At 33.9% G+C, this 20,862-nt stretch overlaps 1 protein-coding gene across 1 annotated transcript in view; it reads right to left on the reverse strand.

Annotated features, from left to right (window-relative positions):
- Positions 1-16,001, reverse strand: part of raskol (Ras GTPase-activating protein raskol) — a 60,741-nt gene extending 44,740 nt beyond the window's left edge. Inside the window, exon 1 of the mRNA XM_018536940.1 lies at positions 13,737-16,001. Within this exon, the coding sequence (XP_018392442.1) occupies positions 13,737-14,616 (880 nt within the window). The 5' untranslated portion in view covers positions 14,617-16,001. The remainder of the gene's footprint in view (positions 1-13,736) is intronic.
- Positions 16,002-20,862: the final 4,861 nt, after the last annotated feature.

The following is a 20,862-nucleotide window of genomic DNA, read 5'->3' on the forward strand; positions in this document are numbered from 1 at the left end:
GGAGTAAACGTGACTCATCGGCGTGCCCTAAGGAGAGAACTAAGAAACGTAGTAAGGAGGAAAGCAATGTTCTCTATGTCGAAGCTGACTCGAGAGTACATCCGGACGCGAAAGTCGATTCACGCTCTTGGATTGCGGTAAGAACATGATCATATTGATCATAGCAAATCGAGTGTTTCGTTCCGCGTAGTACCCTCGATACTGCGAGAATTATTGTAAACGGAATACACCGGATGTTTCCTGTACATAATAAAATATATGGATTTTTGATAGATTTATATTTTCCTGTCAGTAAAATTTGTGATAAGATTGAGTACCTATATGAAAAAAAGAGTCTGATTATAGCCACCAAATGTTGAGTAAAATAATTTCAGCCAAATATTCAGGTAATATAAACAAATATAATTTTACTTTTACAAATATTTAGCAAGTATTACCGTTGATAATACCGTTTGAAAATATTTACTAAAAATATATAAAGATAAAATTATGTTTAATTATACATACAATATTAAAAATTTGATTGAAATTATTTCACTCAACACAACACACACATTTGGTAGCTATAACTAGATTCTCATCTTAGTGCAGACATATACCGTTAGATATCAAAGAAGCAGTGTGGTAATCCAATCCTTTGAATTAAATAACATTATGTTTAACTTCTAACACATCTACGATGTATGTCAGAATGTAAATCAATCCATTTCCGCAGTTAGTTTTAAAATAAACAACATCCGTATTAACACGTATGCGTTATTTAGTAAATAACAAACTAAATTTGAATAAAATATAATACATATTCTGAAGTTAAATTGTTTAACTCCGTTGTTTTAATTAAATTAACGCTATATTAAGTAGAAATAGATCATGGAAATAATAAAAAATATTCCTATACATATAATTTCAGGAGTAATTATTAATTTGATATTTTTTATCACCATAATATTCGAGACCTAGCTGCATTTTAGAATGCAACACACATTGAGAATCATGAAAATCACGATCAAAGCAATAACATGATATAAATCAACTATGTTATGCTATTTCTAGGATTTATAGCGTCATCTTTCTAAATAAACTATCACAGAAGGGCACGTTGGATCGATTCGTGAATTATGCAGATACAACAAGAAAGGGGAGTGATTGATAGGATGCAGCATCAATAGAATGACGCTTGCACAAACATGGTGCGACAAAGCTCGAAAAAAGTTTAACTTCAACGGCAGTGGGCCGCAGAACCATAGGGACATTCATCTAGTCGTGATCTGTGCCATAAAGTAGCTTTCGAAGTGATTAAAAGGGAGATGGAAGGGAGAGGTGCAGTGGTGCTGTCACAATGGGATATTTTTGCGGATTAAGCTGTTCTTTATGTGTTCATTGTTCATGAATCAGGCCTAACCATCTCTATGCGTACATAGGTGACGAAGGCAACTATGTAGGTCACGCAACTCTTTTCTGTGAATGAAAATCCCAACAATGGAGGATGATCCTTATCGAGTAACGTAATTATGCAAATTAATACGGAGGCTCATTTCAAGGCGTAAATTGCGGATAAGTCAGATGGTGTGATTTGAAGCACACAAAGGTGTAAAAAAACGTCACATTTCTCACATTTCGTTACAAGCTTTTTAGAAGTTACAGAAACCGACAGTTGCACAATTGTGTATTTTTCGAATGTTCCTCCTTTTTTAATGATCAATTGAGAGATTTGATCTTCCATTACTAAATAAAAAATTATTTTGTTAAGAGTATACTTATCTCACACTTCATACTTTACCTATAATTAAAAATAATAAACGTTATCTCTTCCTCTTTCTTTCTCTTCTTTTTTATCAATGTTTCAATTTAGCATACTTTTACAATAAAAATGTTTTTAATTAATGATCTCAAATTCTAACTAATTGAAAAATATATATATTTAAGTTTTTGCTTTTTCCAAAAATTAATATTATGATAATTTCTCTAAAAAATATCTTATCATTTCTAAAAAAAAGTATTTTTTCTAGATGAATAGAGAATACACACTTAATAATTAAATTAATTAAATTGAATATTTATTGGTCAGAATGTTCTTTGATAATGAAGGAAGTGATGTTCGGACAAACGATGTAATTATCTTACAAATTGACAAATACTGATATTAATTCTGCCAATTTGGCAGGAATGGAAATTCCATGGTTTTGCAAAGGCGGAAACGCTCGCCTCGTCGTTTCTGTGGTTTGCAATTCTCGCGACGAGATGAAACGTCGCGCTGCAACGCTCTTGAGTGTGGAAAAGCAAATCGTGCGATAATAGCGGCTGACAGATTCAACCGCAAACTTAATTAACTATCAATAACTACGTTCGCATTATACCGTTGCGGAAATTATAACTCCTATTATTGAAAGTAGGTCATACAAAATTTTTTGCTAGTAGCAATTTCGTACAACAACAATTTTTCAACGGCATATGTTTATGTGTTGTATGTGCATATTTATATTCTGTTCAGAAATTATAAAGAAATTATAATTTTATGAGACTAAAAATTGTGAAAATTACATAATTTTCATTGTAATGAAATATTTATAGTGACATAGTTGTTCATTAATATATTTTAGCTTGTGTATGTGTGTGTGTGTGTGTATGTGTAAGAAAAAAAAAAACTTTCTCTCTGCTTGTAAATTGTACAAAAAATCTTTAACGAAAAAATGAAACATACCGATGGTTTATAATGGTTGATGATATTGTTTTAAAAACGTGACTAAGTTAAAATATTCTCACAGAAAGTGACAATGTTTCGAATAATTGCAATTCTCACGATATTGCGTGTCGATTCGGAGGTCAGGATGACTCATGTGAAAAAAATTATGACGGCATTGTGTAATACGATAATCGCGAAAGTAGAAAGTATGATGCGTTGATTAATGACAATCGTGTGATTAATTGCGCTAATAAGTTACTGCGCGCGTGTATGCGTCACTAATCAGCTGTTGTAATTAATCGGCAAGTTCATTGCTCCATGCAAGCAGATTCACAGTGATTCTAGTACATGTTAATCACTGTTAAATTCATAATGTAAAAAAATTATACCCAATTAGAATTATTTTTAATTATTTCTTTAGGTCACCATTGCTCTTATTTATATGTATAACTTAATTTAACTCAAACTATGGAGTTAAATAATTTAATTTAGGCTGGATTGTACCACCTTTTGGTAAACTTCAGCTCACTGTCTTACTCCCTTATGCTCTCATTTTTTTACTTTTTTGTTTATCCAATAAATAAATAATTACATAGTTTATCTGTGAAGAAGACCAATCAGTCCTTAAGAAAATGTATGTATAGTAGAATTAAATAGTAAAATTAAATTTTACTCTCTGGTTTATTATTTACTAAGTGCACATGTTAATATGGACATAGTTTACTTTGAAACCAATTACACAAATGGATTAATTTACATTTTGACATATATGAAAATAAAAAATAAAAAAATGTTATTTAACTTGTAGAATTGCGTTGCTATTACTTTTTTGACATCTAACAGTAATGGCACATGTTTTATTTTATGTTATTTCGCATGTAACTTTATTCGGAAAATGACTTTGTGCAATCAAAATTAAAATAATAATAATAATCATAAGCTCACAAAAAATCACAACATATGATGTATTTCCAATTATTTTTTGTATTAAAAACTTATTTGTTAAGTTTGAGATACTACAACAAGATCTATTGTTTAATTGCAGTAAGTATCAAAATAAATAAAAACAAATAAAACATTATTTGAAAAGTTTTTCCCTGCAATTGTTATTTTTAAAATCTTTTAAGTGACAAATCTTGAATTATTCATGTATAACGAATGACGACATAACAACGGAAAAGTTTACAAATTGAATAGAGAATAGTTAGTTAATTCTGTATCGTCATTGTATTTGATTTCGTAATGCCTGTACATTTTTTTTCTAGTGAACCGTGCTTCCTTTTCAGTCAAGGCGACATGTAAATTTTACCAGTTTCACCCCCGCGCAATTTAACGCTCAATTCTGTCGCTAATCTCACAGCAAATTACTATCTCAATTGATCGTGTCCTCGACAATGCATTTGTGCTAACCGTTACTTAATAGCATCTGACTGCATTGTAGAGAGAGAGAGAGAGAGAGAGGACATGTGTATTGGGCACTTTTCTGTGGAATCTATTGCAACCCGACGTACACCCGTCACGCATTCGCCTGATGTCATTTCCGGCAGCGCCATTCAAACGCAAGGAAATAAGGCTTTCGTGCCAATTATGCCGATTGGAGGCAGCTTGTCAATATTTGGAAGCAATAAAATAAACTATATATTTTTTTTCACGATATCTTTTAATATCTAAATATAATGTTTTATTATAATTGTTTTTTTAACTAAGTAATAAACAAAATTAATTTATAGTGCAGCGAATTAGTCTACAGTGTTCTCGAAGTTACCGATGCCTATCATAGAGTCATGTCCGGTAAACCGCTTTGAACTTGATAATGTTAGCTGCTGTTATCATGAAACACAAAGTGGATTATTTAGAAACGAGATGGAAAAATGTGTCGCGATATACAATCGCATCGTATCGCCGGTGATACGTTTCGACGTGATCCTTTTTCTATAATAGTATGAACAATGCTTAAGTTCACTGACATATGCCATAGGATGCTACATATATTAAATTAGTTACTCCAAGTAGCAAGTTTTGAAATTTCGTGGATTAATATTACAAAAATAATAAACTGTAAATTTCATAACAATAAATAATAATAAATAAATAAAGGAAAAAGTTATATCGATACAAAGTGGATTAATGGATTAATTTTTACTTGTTTCTAAGCTTTATTTTATTTATGAATCATTCACTAAAAAAGAAAATATATTTATTATTTTAAATAACTTATAATTAAAAGAAATTTACTGAATAAACAATCCGACAGTTTTGACTTTTAGATTGCTTTATTTGTCTACGTTGCAATGCGCCTATCTTCCTCTGTTGATGTCGGAAAATTAGAGTGCAGCAACTGGGAAATTAGCATATTTATTGTCGAGTTGTATGGCTTACAGACGTAAGAGTAAACGAGGGATCCTACTGCACGTCATGGAATTTTTATCTTCGAGGGGAAAGGAATAGTCACATTTGCATACGTCAACCTCGTCGTTTTCGCGCCTTTGTCAATCATTTTTCGTTGAATTCTCCACGTAGGACGTCCTATATGGAAAACTCTATACCGAGTGGCGCATTATTAGCGGTCAATTTGCATTCAATATTAATTGGCCATCTTTGAACTTTAGTGGTCATACGTGCAATCGATAAAACAAGATACCACGTACAACTGACACACGTCGATTCGCTGATCAGAGTTCAGTAGACCGGTCGCGGTATAGAACATACAGAAAATCGCGTGTCGAGAAGAAGCACATGTGTAGCGAAATGATCAGCTTGAATGACGTACGCACGTGCGTATTTACCGCATACATATGTTAGTATTTATGGATTTATAATACCTACAAGATCTGGCTACGACGATTGAGACGTATAAAAATATGCAAACAGCACAAATAAGTGTAACAAATAATAAACGAATATGATGTTAAATAATATAAAAAAAATAGCAATAAATACTGTTATGGTTACCATTAGTTTCATAAATTAATGACATCGCCACAATTAAATTAATTTTTAATATAAATGTAAAAATGTAATTTTCTAAAAATGGTAGCTGATTAATCGATGATAATGAAGTCGAATTATGCTCATGGAGTTCAATCGATTGTTGCAGGTATCGATTCATGCCGCGATACATAGGACACAGAAATATATCTCTGCGGAATATCGATTATTTACAAGCATCGTTTTCTCACCTGAAATAAAGAGAGCTGTTTTAATCCGTGACCTTTCTCGATAACTGTTATAGCCACGCCCTATTTCCACGACAATAACGAAATCCTTTAGCATATCGCTTGATTTAAGATTTGCTCAATGAATCGAACTAAATCGTTCGTAATTATCGCATATTCCCTCAACTGATTTTATCTATCGTTTATTTAAGTAATGCATGTTCATCTCATATCAGCAGTCACGCTTTCACATTTTAGATTCCTATATCATATTCTTACTTACTTTTATTATAATATAAGTAATAATTAATAATATGCTATTTCCCTGCCAAAGAAAAGCTTTGAAGATATATTTAAAGTCTCAATACGTAGAAGAAATTAATACTTAAGATTCATAAATCTGCACTAAATCTAGACAACAAACTTTCAATGAAAGAATGCTACTATTGTTCTGTAACGTTCGTGATAATTTTTCTAAGAGAAATTCGTTCTGTTTCTTGGGTAACTGCGATAAAAAATTGGTAAATAATCGGGTATTAAAAAATAACAGGTTTCGTTACAGACTTTTGGCATGTACAGCAGCGTACTACGATCACTCGCTGTTCTCACGCACAAACTACCACCGCCGCGGGGCGAAAGGAAAGAAATCCGCTCACTTCGTGTAATTGCGGTCTGTCGACTGTTAGCTTGCCTTGACTAACAGAACTTTGCTCTAACATTGAGTTGCGATGTGAATCGGTTATATAAATACACATAAAGAGATTCTAGTATATTGTTGGTAGCTATCGATAAAAAAATAAGAAATGTAAATGTATGTAAAACTCTATTTATAAGCAATTGAATATCAATAGAATATGAAAACTTTTTCTGGACGTTATTACTGTTTTACCTTCTTTTACAATGTTTAGAGTTAAAAAATAAAACATTTTATGTCTAATTTTCACGTTATAATTTTCGATATTCGTTATTTTATACACACGGATTAAAAAATTTACGAATTGATATAAAAATTGAACAATTCAAGTTTTCTTATCCATATGAAGACTATAAATAAAATCAGAACTGAATCAATCGCGAAATCGATCGTGAGAAAACGATAATGAATCGCTAAGGAATCTCTAATTTCTTTTCTGGAAACAGAATCGAAGAATCTCGCCATACCGGGAAATCTGATGGGAATAGATTTCCAGCGTATTCTCACGTTCGGTCGTTCGCGAAAGACACTCTTTCCCGCCTGTGAATTCAATTCAGTCTATTCTTGTTAATACTGGACAGTGATACATGAATTTCTCGAAATATTTTTATTCCTCTTCCATATAATATTTTATACTTCGTCTTATATTTTAAAACAATAACGCTGACGCACACATTAAGATCGAAAGTTTATGTTTTTGATACCTTAATATAATTGTAATTTATAATGCGTCCATTAATGCCGCATAATTTGTACTGCCTACGACAAATGTTATTATTTGAATTAGGTACCATTAAATAAATCGTAATTAACGTTCGAAAGTTTAATTGGTGATGTATAAACTGTATGATGATATGGAAGGCCACGAGTTAAAACTGATACCAGTTATAATTAAGTAACATCGTGTCGAAATTGTTTCACAACGAAACTCATATTGAGCAATATGCCTTAAAGAAATCTGGTTCAGTCTCACACACAAAACTTTTCGTCAATCAGACACATCGTTAGTATCTACTATGAGGTCAGTGTAATGGTGTTTTGCGAATTCGTATGATGAATGATGTCATTATCTCGTAACGTCATTGATATATCGTTTGTTATCACAGCTGTAGTAACATGGAATATTTATTTCAAAATGAAAAATTTAACCACGGACAGAAATCTATTAGAGGAAATAATAGTGCTTTAAATAAAGTACAATAAACTTAGAATATTAAAAAATTTCTCAATTTTGAACTCTCTTTTTTCTATTATATCTTAAAAATTCTTATAATATTAAATGTTTTAAAAAAAAACTTATTGTATTGATATATTTAGGAAGCTTTTTAGATCGAAAAAGCGCTGTTAATTTCGCGTGAGTGCGTCGTGGAACCGATATTCCTGCATTTTCACAACAGAAAACATTTGCGTGTTACTCCCGTTTAATCCCATGTCTCTTCCGAGCGAGTGATTCAGTGAGTTCCCCATTTGTGCAGAAATAGAGAAGGAGAAAAAGATTAGAACGGAATTTTTTCATTTCGCGGTGGTTGCCTAAATAAAGTTACCATTTGCGGTGTCATTGTAATTTTGTCATTGTAATCTGGTCAGATCCCTCAAATACTCATTTATAAGATTAATTAATGAAGTATACTTTTTTTTTATATAAAAATTCAGAGAGCAGAATAAATATAAAAAATTGTACTCGTGTCATGGTTTGAAACACAATAAAATCCTGAAAACTCAGAAAATAAACGACATCGAATGGTGGCAGCGCGATATCTATACTTTTTCTACGCCATGCAATATGGTCCAAACAGCAATATCGCGCGATACCGACCTTATGGTGTTTTTGTAAAGTAGGTATGCTTATCATATGCGCCTGTATAGAGAAGTAAAATTATAAATTCATGAAAAATCTATTTCGCACTTGTTATTATTGTGATAAAGAATTTTATGTTAAAATGGTTTTTTAAAATGAACATTTGCATTTACGAGGCAAAAAAAGAAATATGTATTAATATAAGATTTAATTATGTAAAAGATATTCAGTATAAACAGTAACTTAACTTATTTTTAAAAACACAAAAATATTAATTATTTAAATTCTTGCAAATTCTTGGAAGATTAATTGATTTAGAAAATTATTATTATTATTATTGAATTTTCTATATAATTTTTTTCAATTAGAGTCTTAAATAGTGATAAATATATTAATATAGAGAAGTTTGGTCGAGCGAGCTATAATCACGGCGACTTTTTCTTTCGATTTGAAGTCGAGAAGGGCAGGTGGTTGAACGAAAGGCCCCTATATAAGTAGATTCTCAAAAATGTCGATGCAGGTCCTTGGATTGCAATCAACACGATTTGCAAACGGTGGGGATTCTCTGTTGTTAGCGATCACGTGTTCCAACTAGTTAGTCACAAAAATCTCGGGGACCACATTCCTGTCAGGCTTATTAATCTTGCCAACCGTTGCCAAAAATAACATATACCTTTATATTGCTTTAACAACGATATCGTATCGATTAAATGCACAATTTATTACAAATATTACGAGGACAATTAAAAAGAAATACTAAAATAAATACAAAACCTATTCACAAATAAAATAAATCCTTTTTCCGATTCTTCTATTTTTTAAATTCTGATGTTATAAATTAATTTTGTAAAATGTATAGCTATTAAAAATCTTAATAATTACATGTTAATACATATTTTACAGAACACACACACACACATTAAAAAATATAATTAGAAATAGTTTCTTCCAAGTAAAATTTAAAAATAAAAAGCAATGTGAGCCGTAATATTCTCATTAGTTATTACACATATATATTTCTTGCATTTATTTACTGGTTAAATTTTTATTTTTTACAGTATAGCTACGCGCATAGCGAAAGGTGAACGGAGAGTAATGACTCGTTTGAACAACTTATGAGTCAACGTGTGTAATTCTTCGATTCTTTAATTAAGATGGTCTTCGGCTGACGGGAAATAAAAGATGTGCGATGGCGGGCGTCGCGATGCAATTTCTGCCGTCCTAACGGTACCAACGAATTCGTCGACAGAATCGCGAAATTCGATCTTCTGCTCTTTCTCTCCTCTTTGTATCGGCCTGATTTACGAGACCACCGTAAAAATTCTCTCGTTCATTTCTGTCACTCAACCCGTCCAATTTACCGTACAATTTTCAACATATACTACACGAATAGAATCTATGATACGATCTACCAGTGACTGACATTTCTAGTTCTCTTTAAATTGTGCAAATCGTGTTCTACGAATTTGAAAATATAGAAATTTTACGTCACGAAACATAACTCTTAAATCCAAACTCTTAGTACCAGTTGAATTCACATTCTATTATACAAACATGAAGCGATATACTCGAACGAGAATATACCTTATTTTTAAATTTTAAATATCGCGTGAACTTGATACCTAAATGGACTTTTTTCTATAAAAAAAAAAAAAAAAAAAAAAAAAAAAAAAAAAAAAAAAAAAAAAAACGTTTACGATAATCTGTTATATGATAAAAAAAAATAGCGCTTTTTCCGTCGGTATATGCTCATAAAAATGTATAGGGCTAAAGAACTTGGTTGAGTACAGTTTGCAATCTACTGGTCGTAGTATAAATCATTCTAAACTTGGTGATAAAACCTTCGCCACGTCCATCGCATTTATTCCATTCGTGTAGTAACGTAAACGTTATTTACCACTTTGCCATTCTTTCTGTGGATCTATTGCGCTGCACCATTTCCTACTTCCCGACGAAATTAGCATAGAGAGATCGTGACGTTGGAAAGAAGGTGAAACAGTCGTGGAGCAGTAAATGGCATCGAGAAAACGGCGTGCGGTGTGTCGCAATGGCGCTTTCGTGAAACCATGCGGCAGATTCGCTTGGTTTCGTTTTATCGGCACGTCGGAATAATTTCATAAGTTTAGAAACGATGCAATAAGCTCTGGCAAAGTAGATTGTGGATTTAGACAACGTAAGATCGCTATGAAACGTTCATGTGAAATGTCTTACACCTTATTTATGTCCATGTGAAACGTTTTACACCTCTTTCTCTCGCTACGGATCGGATATCTTTAGAAACAATTTCTGCTTTCGTTGAGAATTTGTGACAGGCAATATTAAGACATTTAGAAAATATAAAAAAGTATTGCTTAAAAATTTCTTAATTGAAATATTATATAATAATATACGAACCTCTCATTCAATGCGTTATCTGTTTAGATACAATTTTTTATCTTTTATACATATATATGTATAAATAAATTATATAATATTGTATAAATTATAGTATTATTTCTTTTGTTATATTATAAATTTTTATATTACGAACGGCTTGTTCTGTATTTTATTAGACTAAATCATGAATATTCTTTCCAATGATACTATTCACGATAAAAAACAACGTAATACACAAGTTGCTGTTCTCGGAATAGAAATAAACGAGATATACGAAGGTACCCTAGATCTGAATCAATAGATCATCTTTTAAAAACACACACACATATACAGTTCTTAATTAGTCCGAAATCGATTTTTTTTTAGCAAAAACGTAAATAATCTAAAAAGTTATAAATAATTAAAGATGAAGAAAAAAAGATCTCTTGTTTCAAATACAGGATAAAATTGATATTAATCCATTTAATAGTAAATTAAGAAAATTAAATTATAATTTAATGAATTAAAAAATCAATAAAATATTCGATATTTAAATTTAGGAATTAATTATAAATGACATCGAATTTAAAAAGTAAGATCTGGGACACTCTGTATATGTATATTATTTTTGCTGATTCTTCATTGTACCATAATAAGATTCTCGGAAGCATTAGATCAGCCCTGTTAAGTTTCGCCAATATATCAAGATAATTTTATGGAGAGCGAAGAGGAAAATGCGAGTAGACGCTCCATCATCCGCGGTACTAGAATGAAGCCGAAGGAAGATTTAATACGCGCGAACGTGTGTATTTACTTCGATAACCGTGTTTAGCTGTGTGTGCTTTGCGTTCTTCACAATTAACTCGAGGGAAGGAGAACATGCCGATGTGAAGTGCGACGATTCATTCGCCGTAGTTTGAATTAGATAAAGCCTTGTCGTTTATACTTTAGCTCTTCCGATCTCTAAACCGTAAATTATTTAATGCAAGACTCTTGCTTTATTTACAGGGCGAAACGCGATCTATAATTTTAAAGACTTGAACGAAGCATATTTCTTGGAACAGAGATTTGCAGTGAATCATATTAAATAATCCTTTCACGATCAACATTCTTGCCTACAACGTATATTCGACTAACGATAAAAAGTGTTGAAAAAAGAAAGTTTATTATAATGAATACGTTTTGACAGATAATTTAACATTTCGTTTAACGCTCGTTAATTGTTATTTTGATATATTTTAAAAACGCTCTAAAATAAGAGTACTGAATAATTTTAAGAATAATTTAATAAATAATTTGAGAGTATTGTTTAGAGAAAGATATAATATTTATCTCCACTCTCTCTTAAGATAAATAAGATAATTCGGTTTATAAGTATAGATGACAAATGAAATGAGAAATATATTGAAAATGTTATGTGAATGTTGAGATCACTAATGTTTCCGCGTACGCATTATTTTACGCGTAAATATTATCATCGCCTGCAAAAAGCTGATATACTATCAAGAAAGATATGACAATAATGCGTAACGCCGTTTCGCTTGCGTATATAATCATTACGCGCATATGCTTCCCTTAAAAGTCCCGTGACTCTTTCGGTGATGAACGTACTCTGTAATTTTGCGCTTTGTAATTATGATTATACTATGGCTCATAAAAGTTTAATGCTTTGATCGCCATGTTTAGACTTTTAGAGCATAATGTCGAGTGAGTACACTTAAAACTGAGTGCAACATAATATATACCGTTTTCACGAAAGCAAAAAAAATATTTTGTTACAGTTTATGTTGCAAGAAAGTAACAAAATCATAACGCACATAATTTTTAAAATTTTTAATTAAAAAATGCAATACTCATGTTAGAAAAAAAATTAATAAATCAGTTTAAGTGTGTGTGTATATAGTTTTTATATTATTTAAAAAATAAAATCATTTTTAATTTCACTGCAGGTGCGTGTGAAAAGGATTTCTTTGCGATAATCATGGGATAAGTATACCGTTTGGTCATTTATAAAACATTTTCAGAAGTGAATAACAGATCTGTGTTTATATATATATTGCATATATCGAGACCTTATCAAGCGAATCTTTAGAATCTGTTATCGATAGAACTCTTTCAATGTTCTCATAAATAAACTTTGCTATACTGTTAAATGCAGCTTTGGGAACAGCGTAACGTGTAATTATTGCGTAATTATCAAGACGAAAACAAAAATCGTTTAGGGGCTGAGGCTGACGTCAGAAACCTTGCGGAAGTGGCTAATTACCACTCGTTGCTTACTCGCGTAAACCGGCGCATCCGGCTGATTTATTTGAAGACCATTCCAGCGATTTTAAGTACCGATATGATTGACCTTGCGAGTAAGTTACTATTAAATATCTTACTATCCAATCACTAAACATATAGACCTCATATCGTTTTGCGCTTCGATTCATTATAATAACATAATGTTGCAGTAGGATAATTAATGTCGAGTATGTATTGTATAAATTCAATTAAATTTCTTCATGGTCTTAACGTTACCTTTAATATGATATTCACGATGAAAAAGGTTCCTTTAAATATATTCGTAAAAAATATATACGAGTGAGTTAATAACTAACTTTGATTTTTGTCATCTTGTTTGTGAAAGGTAAAATTAAAGTTACTTATTGACTGTCCTATCGTACATAAATTTTTTTTATCAATATAAAGTAATCTTAATATTGTAAAATCTATTTGAACTTTTTGCTAAAATCGAAAAAGAATATTTCTTTTAAATCTGAGACAAAAAATATTCATATATTTTGAATGATAATGTTTAGCTGCTCTACTAAAATATTTAATAGATATATGACAAGCTGTAAAATTACTCCAGTGATTCAATGAACCACTTTCATTATATGAATCAACATCAATCTGGAATCACATTAGCGTGGTAATCAGCATAATGTTCAGCATAATTATGCTAAACAATATGCATCTTTATCGGATATTTAATTTATTGCATCGACGATCCGGATTGAGAATCTACATGGTGTGTTAATAAACCGGAAAGACTCGTTTGTCTACCTGAGTGTATTCCGCCGTCGATATCGGCGTCCTCGAAGACGGACGACTCGATGCATTCATCATCTGCGACAGCGGGATCCTCGGTGGTTTCTTCGTTCTTGAACCTATCGTTATTTGCACGAACATCCGTTTTCTCGACGGTACAAGGACTATCGACGGAAGCGTGCCTTCCGAGACGCACTAACGTGCTGTTGCTCCTTGCTAACTTTGTGCTGTGAGTTCTACGGATCAGAAGATTCGTAAGAGTCGTGTTCTGCTTGATCCTGGGCTCCTGATGGCTGCTCCTGTGCTCGCGGCTGGATCCGGCCGACTTCGGAGCCGACTCGATGACGATTCTCGCTGCGGGTTTCTCTTCGGCATTCATCGGCTTCTTTCTACACCCGGCATCGTTCTCCACCTCGAAGCAGGCAATGGTGTTGTTTAAACGATTATCCTTTCTATTGCTGGAGTCCTTCCTACCGGTGAATCGGCTCTGGAATCGCTCGATGGTCTTGAACGATCTGGTTCTCTCGACTTTCTTCCTCTGTTCCGTCTGACCACTGGACGTCGCGGACGGCCGTTCGCACTTGGACGCCTCGAAAATCCTCGTCAACGACTGCACCTTCCCTCTTATCTCGGGCAACGTCTCATCTGCATTTCTCCTCGACGTGAAGCCGTCGTTGTTACTCAAAGTGCGCGTAAGCGATCCGGACGTTGACGTCTTAGCCGTACTGCCGATGGGAAAGGTGTTGCAGGCAAATTTTTCACAACTGCCATCTGTTGAGTGGCCTTTAGTCAGCTTTGCAATCGGTTGATGCCGCACCGGCTCGCTGCCGTCCAATGGCACGTAGAACGTGGATCGCCGCTTTGGCGACTCTTCAGGATTCTCAGTGGTCAGCATGTCTTCACATTTCCCAAATCTCCTCAAAGCGATGTAGGAACCACGTGTAATTCACGGCGCAAATTGCGTCCGATTATCGTGACAAGTTATCATGCCTATTTGACACGGATTATCAGTGCGATATTCAGTTTCTTTTCACACGCGTTGAAAGGATACCGACGTTTTTTCAGTCGAGCTCTGCGCTTTTTTATCTGTCACGTTTGTGTCGACGTCTATTTTATCTTGTGGCGCGCTGTTCGTAGTACGTAGATAGTCACACGCATTGTGTTAGCCATACCGCGCGATACTGGGGTCTCGATCGCAAACGGTTCTCTCTCGATTGGCTCCAATTCGCCCTCCGACTCCGCGCTACCGCATTTTTGCGTATCGGGTGTCTGCGTTCGGTATCGACTGCGGAGCGCGATGTCAAGGGTACGCTATCAAGATACTAGCAATACCACGATAATGTGCTTCTTGGAATACCCTCTCGTCCTCGCGGGTGAATTCAAGTCACACACGATCTTCAGAGTCGTGGTAATAACAATGATTACATCTCTTCTTCTTCTTCTTCTTCCTTTATCTTTTTCTCTTGGATTTTCGTGACGGTCCTTTCGTCGCGCTGACTTGTTCCTTCGGAATATTTCTTCGTCGCGTTTTCCCTCTCGACACTTGTGCTAAATATAGATAGACTATTGAACAGCGTAGCCGAAACGAGTGAAAGAGAGAGAAAGAACGCACATGTGTCGTTAAACCAAGACGAATATCAGCTGGCTGCGTTATCTCTATACGTCGATTCTCGCGGATGATGCGAGGCGTTGAACTGTGAATGCGCGCGACCCTCGTCGTATTTTCTCCGTGGCGGCTTCTTCCGCAAAGAGCTACCTTTTATCTGTGTCTTATTTAAATTTGTTTTACGTTCGTTCGCGTGTACGCAGCAGTGTGTTCTTTCCACAAGAAATTCTTCCCTTATTCTCCTCCTAATCTTCCAATATTTCGCATACATACATATGTATATACTTTTTATGTTTCTTTATGATAAATTTTTAAATAATTGTTACGTGTGCAACTTCTTTATGCCTTCTATTATGTAATTTATAATTAAATTTGCGATTTTTTTATCGAAACATTTACCATTTGTCGTTGGCGGGGCATTTATCGACTATCCTATCTTATCACTTATAATAAGGTTCTCGTTATTTTTTTGCTGTCTTGAAATGTGCTGAATTTGTGTATGAAGAAAGATATTTTTAATTTTTTTGTAAACTTTTTCTGCCGATATTTCTTATTTTCTATTTAAAGAAATCGTCTGTTAGAACTTCTGTTAAAACAAATCTTCCGATATATCTGCTCCGAAAGAAAATCGTAGCTCACGTCAGAAGAAACGAGGTAGGCTCAGCAAGATCGGATGGGTCTATAGAGGACGCGGAGAAGATTCGCTGCAGAAGAAACCGATGGAAGAGGAGATGCAGCTGCAGATTGCAGGTGGAACTGGTCGAAGAATCCGCGACGATCGCGGAGAATTGCCGTCGGTGTAGATAGGATGTATGCCGTTGGAATTGTTGGCAAAGCCGGTCGAGATTTACGATCGCAGTGAGCACTCAGGGTCTGTCGAGAGGAGAGGGAGGGGATTTGCACGACGATTTATAGAAGTTCGATTATAATCCATTAAATTCACTGAGGAAGAAGAAACGGAGTAACGCGACTCCGAATCACGGGCGACACACCTGTCGCTGATTATTCGCCGAAAGTTTATTCATGCCACAGCTTACGACGATTCCTTTGAGTTCCACGAATTCCGATACGTAATGCATTCCACGTTCGGGCAGGAGGAAGAGCGATCGGTCGCCTCCCTGTTCACTCCGAGATACACAGCGTCGCACATCACAGAGATAAAACTCTTTTCTCACCGAGATACGATTGCATACCTTTCGCGACACACACACACACACGCGCGTGCACACATACACACACATACACACACGACGCTGAATTTACGCTCGAACTATCCGCGATAATACGATTTACCGCGTGCGGAACACCGAAGCGACGCAGCTCTGTCCTCGAGCGACAGTCGCACGGCTGCTGCGCTAAGAAAAGTAAGAGGTGTTCTCGCGAGTTGTGGCGATCCAGCTGTCAGGATCGCTTTTTTTTTTTACGAGCTCGCGAACGACGATTGCCGCCCTTCTCTCTTTTTCTCACCGATCGCGTCGTAACGCAATCCACCCGCGTGCGAGTGGGAGTGCGTTTCTTTTACCGTCCGTTGTCGACAAACGCGTTTCTTCTGCGCGAAAAGCGCGTACGACAGCGTGTTGCGCGCGATCAGTCCGCACCGCGGACGGACTCACGGCTATCTGGCTCGACGAGCCGGACTTAATCCGAGCGTGCCACGAGCGCCTCTATCGGCGGCAGTCTTCTCGGCGCTCGTAAACGAGAGAAAGAGAGGGTAAGAGAGACAGCCGACCTGTCGGAGGATCGGCGACGAATGCACGCGCGTCGACTGTACGCTGCACTCGACTAGACTTCCAGAAGTGCACGCTTGTATGGTCAGGATGATCCACGTCAAGTGCAGTGATATGCTCGGATAAATGAAAGGAAAATCTATCATTTTCTAAGGAAACAAAAACAAATACTAAAAGCATATAACAACTCTCTCTCTCTCTCTTCCTCTCTTTGAAAAAAAAACTATAAAAAATAGAAAAAGATCTTTCTAAATATAAAAAGAAGTATAATTTATTTCTTTTTTGCACTATAAAACTTTGACTCAATTAAGACAACTTTAACTCAGTCAGAGTTCAGCTTCGGCTCAAATTAAAAAAAAATGCTTAGACAGTACGCATGTCCGAAATCAGAACATAAGACGTGTCTTACATGTCTTCAAAAAAAGTTTTAGATCCGGATTTTGACATGCATTCTGAGCATTGTCACAATTGGGTCAAAGTTACTCCATTTTATAATATCAATTTCCGCAAATATAATGTGAAGATAAATTTTGTACATTTGTACTGTAATTTTTAAAAAATAAGAGAGAGGTAGATTAAAATAAAGTTCAGAGTTGAAACGACACTTAGATGCTACGTGATACTGCGAAAAAAAAACAAGAATCGCTTCTGACAAGTGTCAGCTTTAATTGACGACCAGCGAGGGAACTATTAAGAGTCTAGACTTTAGAGTAAATTAAATAGAATTATGTGAAGTGAGCTCCGTTATCGTGAATTAAACCTACCAGTTCACTATCTCGTTATACCTACTTCTCGTCGACCTGATTTTGCGCAACAAAAATTTCTCTACAATTTTCAATAGATTGGAACAAGTCATTATTTATTTTACAAGCATATTATTTATTTTCTGCATGTGATCAACGATATTGCAATAATGTGAAAGTGTTTTACGGACGGATCATGAACACCACTTGAAGTAATTAAAACGTAATGATAACCAGGGAGGTAACTTCAACTGCGGGATGTCTTACATAACGACGTGCTAATTGTTACGCGGGCATACAATGTATAATGTTTCCACTATTTGAAATAGAAATCCTGATTACAACCTCGGGAGATTAATGCTGTATGTGCCAAACAAATTATGCACGCGTAGTATTGCTGTATGTACATATGAAGTAGTAAATTCTAAACTAATATATAGAAATAATAATTATATGTATTATTTATTCAAAAAATAATAAAATAAGAAATATGAATGATACGACTTATAATAGAGTGACGATCTTTCTCATTGAATTATACTCGGTATTATTTCATTTCAAATATATTTTTTCCTCGATTAATTTTCGATCGATCAATTTTGAAATATAGTGACCGTTCTACTATTACGTGATAAGAATCTTAAAAAAACGGCAATAATTTTCTCCAGCAAATAAAATATATCTAAGAAAATTTCTATGACTCAACCAAAGTCATGTCCGTAACTGTTTCTTCGTCATTCTACTGCTTCTTCCGAGCCGCTCCATTTCAAAATCAGCGTAAAATCGATCATAATTTACGGTCATTTTCATTCCCATGCAAGGTTGTTTTAAGAAAAAATATTAGTAACCGTTTAAAAAAAGACTGTAAATTTCAGTAATTGATAATTTTATCTTAAATTTATGTAATTACATTAATTTAATATCTATTGATTGTTTTTTTTACGAGCGATTATACGTTTTCAGTTCCATTAGCAAAAAATAATTGCATTATTTATATCCTATAATTTTTTTTTAAAAAGAGACGAAGAGAGAGAGAGAGATTTACATATCTTCACAAATTTTATTAAATTTTTATGTTTCTGTCGTAATAACGATCATTAGTGGACAAAATTACCAAATATTTCAGTGAAGAAAAAAAATAATAAAAAATTCAAGCTTTTTGTCAGTTTAAAAATTCATACAGCCGAATTTATATGTAGACGTAGAAATGCGTTCAAGGCTAGCAGGCAAAAGGACTGAGAAAGGATATGACTCGATAAATAACGCCGGCTCAGTGTGAACCGTTCGGATTTCAAAGCCACGTTCTCGTACCTTGATAACTAGTCTCTGAGATGGCTTAGGACGATTTATATGTCGCGATCGTCGACGAAAAGCTCTCTCGAATTTCAGATATCCATGCCGATCGAAACGCAAGTTTCATCAAGACAAAATATGTGCAAAATATGAGAGAAAGAAGTTTCAAATTTATTTACAAATTAAATAAAGATACTATCATGATTTGAGATCGACTTCAGTAACGCTGCTTTCGTTTACAAAAATATTACGTGAAATTTTCATGATCTTTATCTCGTGTTTTCGCTCGAAGTTGTTGTTTAAAAAATAAGAAGCCCTTTCAACCGTGTTCATATAGCGTTTCAGTAGATAATGCATTTATTTGCTTTCACAAGTGTCTCTCTTTTTATTTCCACAATTATAATTTATTCTAATCATAATCGGGGAAAACGTGTGCGTTCACGCGATAATTCTTTGAAATGCTCGTTGAAAGTAAACTCGTGTGAAAATTTCACTTTTACGCGTTACACATCTGCTCCTAGTTCGTACAATTTTCTTAATCTTTTTTTCTCTTTATTTTATCAGGCAAACCAAAAAATTCATTTTCTAACGTGAGATAAATAAAAATTTCACATAAAATTATATTCGTATAAAATTATAAAATTGCATATATGTATATGATTGATCAAATCTCATTGTGACATATAAATTTTATTAACTTCTTGATACGCGCATATAACCTTTTTAAAAAGTTTAATAAACTTATAAACTGCTCCATCAAATCACAATTTTTAAATCAACGAAAAAGTTTAATTTTCCAGTATTTTTAAAGTTATTTGGTTTTTAATATGTAAGCTAAAATAATAAGAGAAAGTAGTTCAACGATAATATGTAAACTTACAGTTACTTAAACAGTTCATATGCAATTTGGTAAGTCATATATATTGGAGAATTGAGCTATTTTCTGTCAACAACAAAAAAATTGTGACAGAATGAAGCAATTTTTGGATTCGGTTTAAGAGCGTCACAATATATAAGAATATCATAGTTTAATCTTCGGAACAAAAAACTTTTTTACGTCTGTATAATCATGTTTGTGATCAATATCCATAAATTATTTTCTATTAAATCCATATAAAGATAGATCAGAATATTTATTGCCTTATATGTAATATATGTTTTCACCATATCTTTTATACGTGTTGTAAAACAACCCTTCACAGCTACTCCTTTCACTCTTATAATCGAAGCCAGTTTGATTTTTATAACAGATTTATCGATGTTGCAACATATACCAATTAAAATATGTTTGTATGTATAATTAACGCAATTAACGTTCATAATCAGTTAAGTGAATTGCGAAGAAGTAAACTCGAAATTTCACTGACATTTAATAACTACGTATTATATAAAACGTAACTCCAAATTATTTTACTGAGCTCAAATAAATCTACAAATTCTAAATGTTAAAAAGAAACAGCACAAATATAATTTAAGCCATTTAAGGTATTCTCATTACAAAAATTGAATACAATTTCTCGTAGAAATTCAGAAATATTATATAAAATATTAAAATATTGGAAATTTTGAATTGCATTTTTGCATCTTTAATTTATGCCTCCTATTGCGTTCAAGTCACAAATTTTTACACCGAGTCACAATGCAACTTCCGCGTGTCGTGAGACACGATCGTTTGTATCGTTTGCGACATCACTAATTGTAATAATGCGCAAGATCCGGCGCTGGCGCTGATGAACGCGCTTTCCTCATCGTGGAGATTGACGCGCTATGCC

The sequence above is a fragment of the Cyphomyrmex costatus genome, unplaced genomic scaffold (genome assembly GCF_001594065.2).
Source record: "Cyphomyrmex costatus isolate MS0001 unplaced genomic scaffold, Ccosl1.0 scaffold162, whole genome shotgun sequence".
Classification (NCBI taxonomy): Eukaryota; Metazoa; Arthropoda; class Insecta; order Hymenoptera; family Formicidae; genus Cyphomyrmex; species Cyphomyrmex costatus.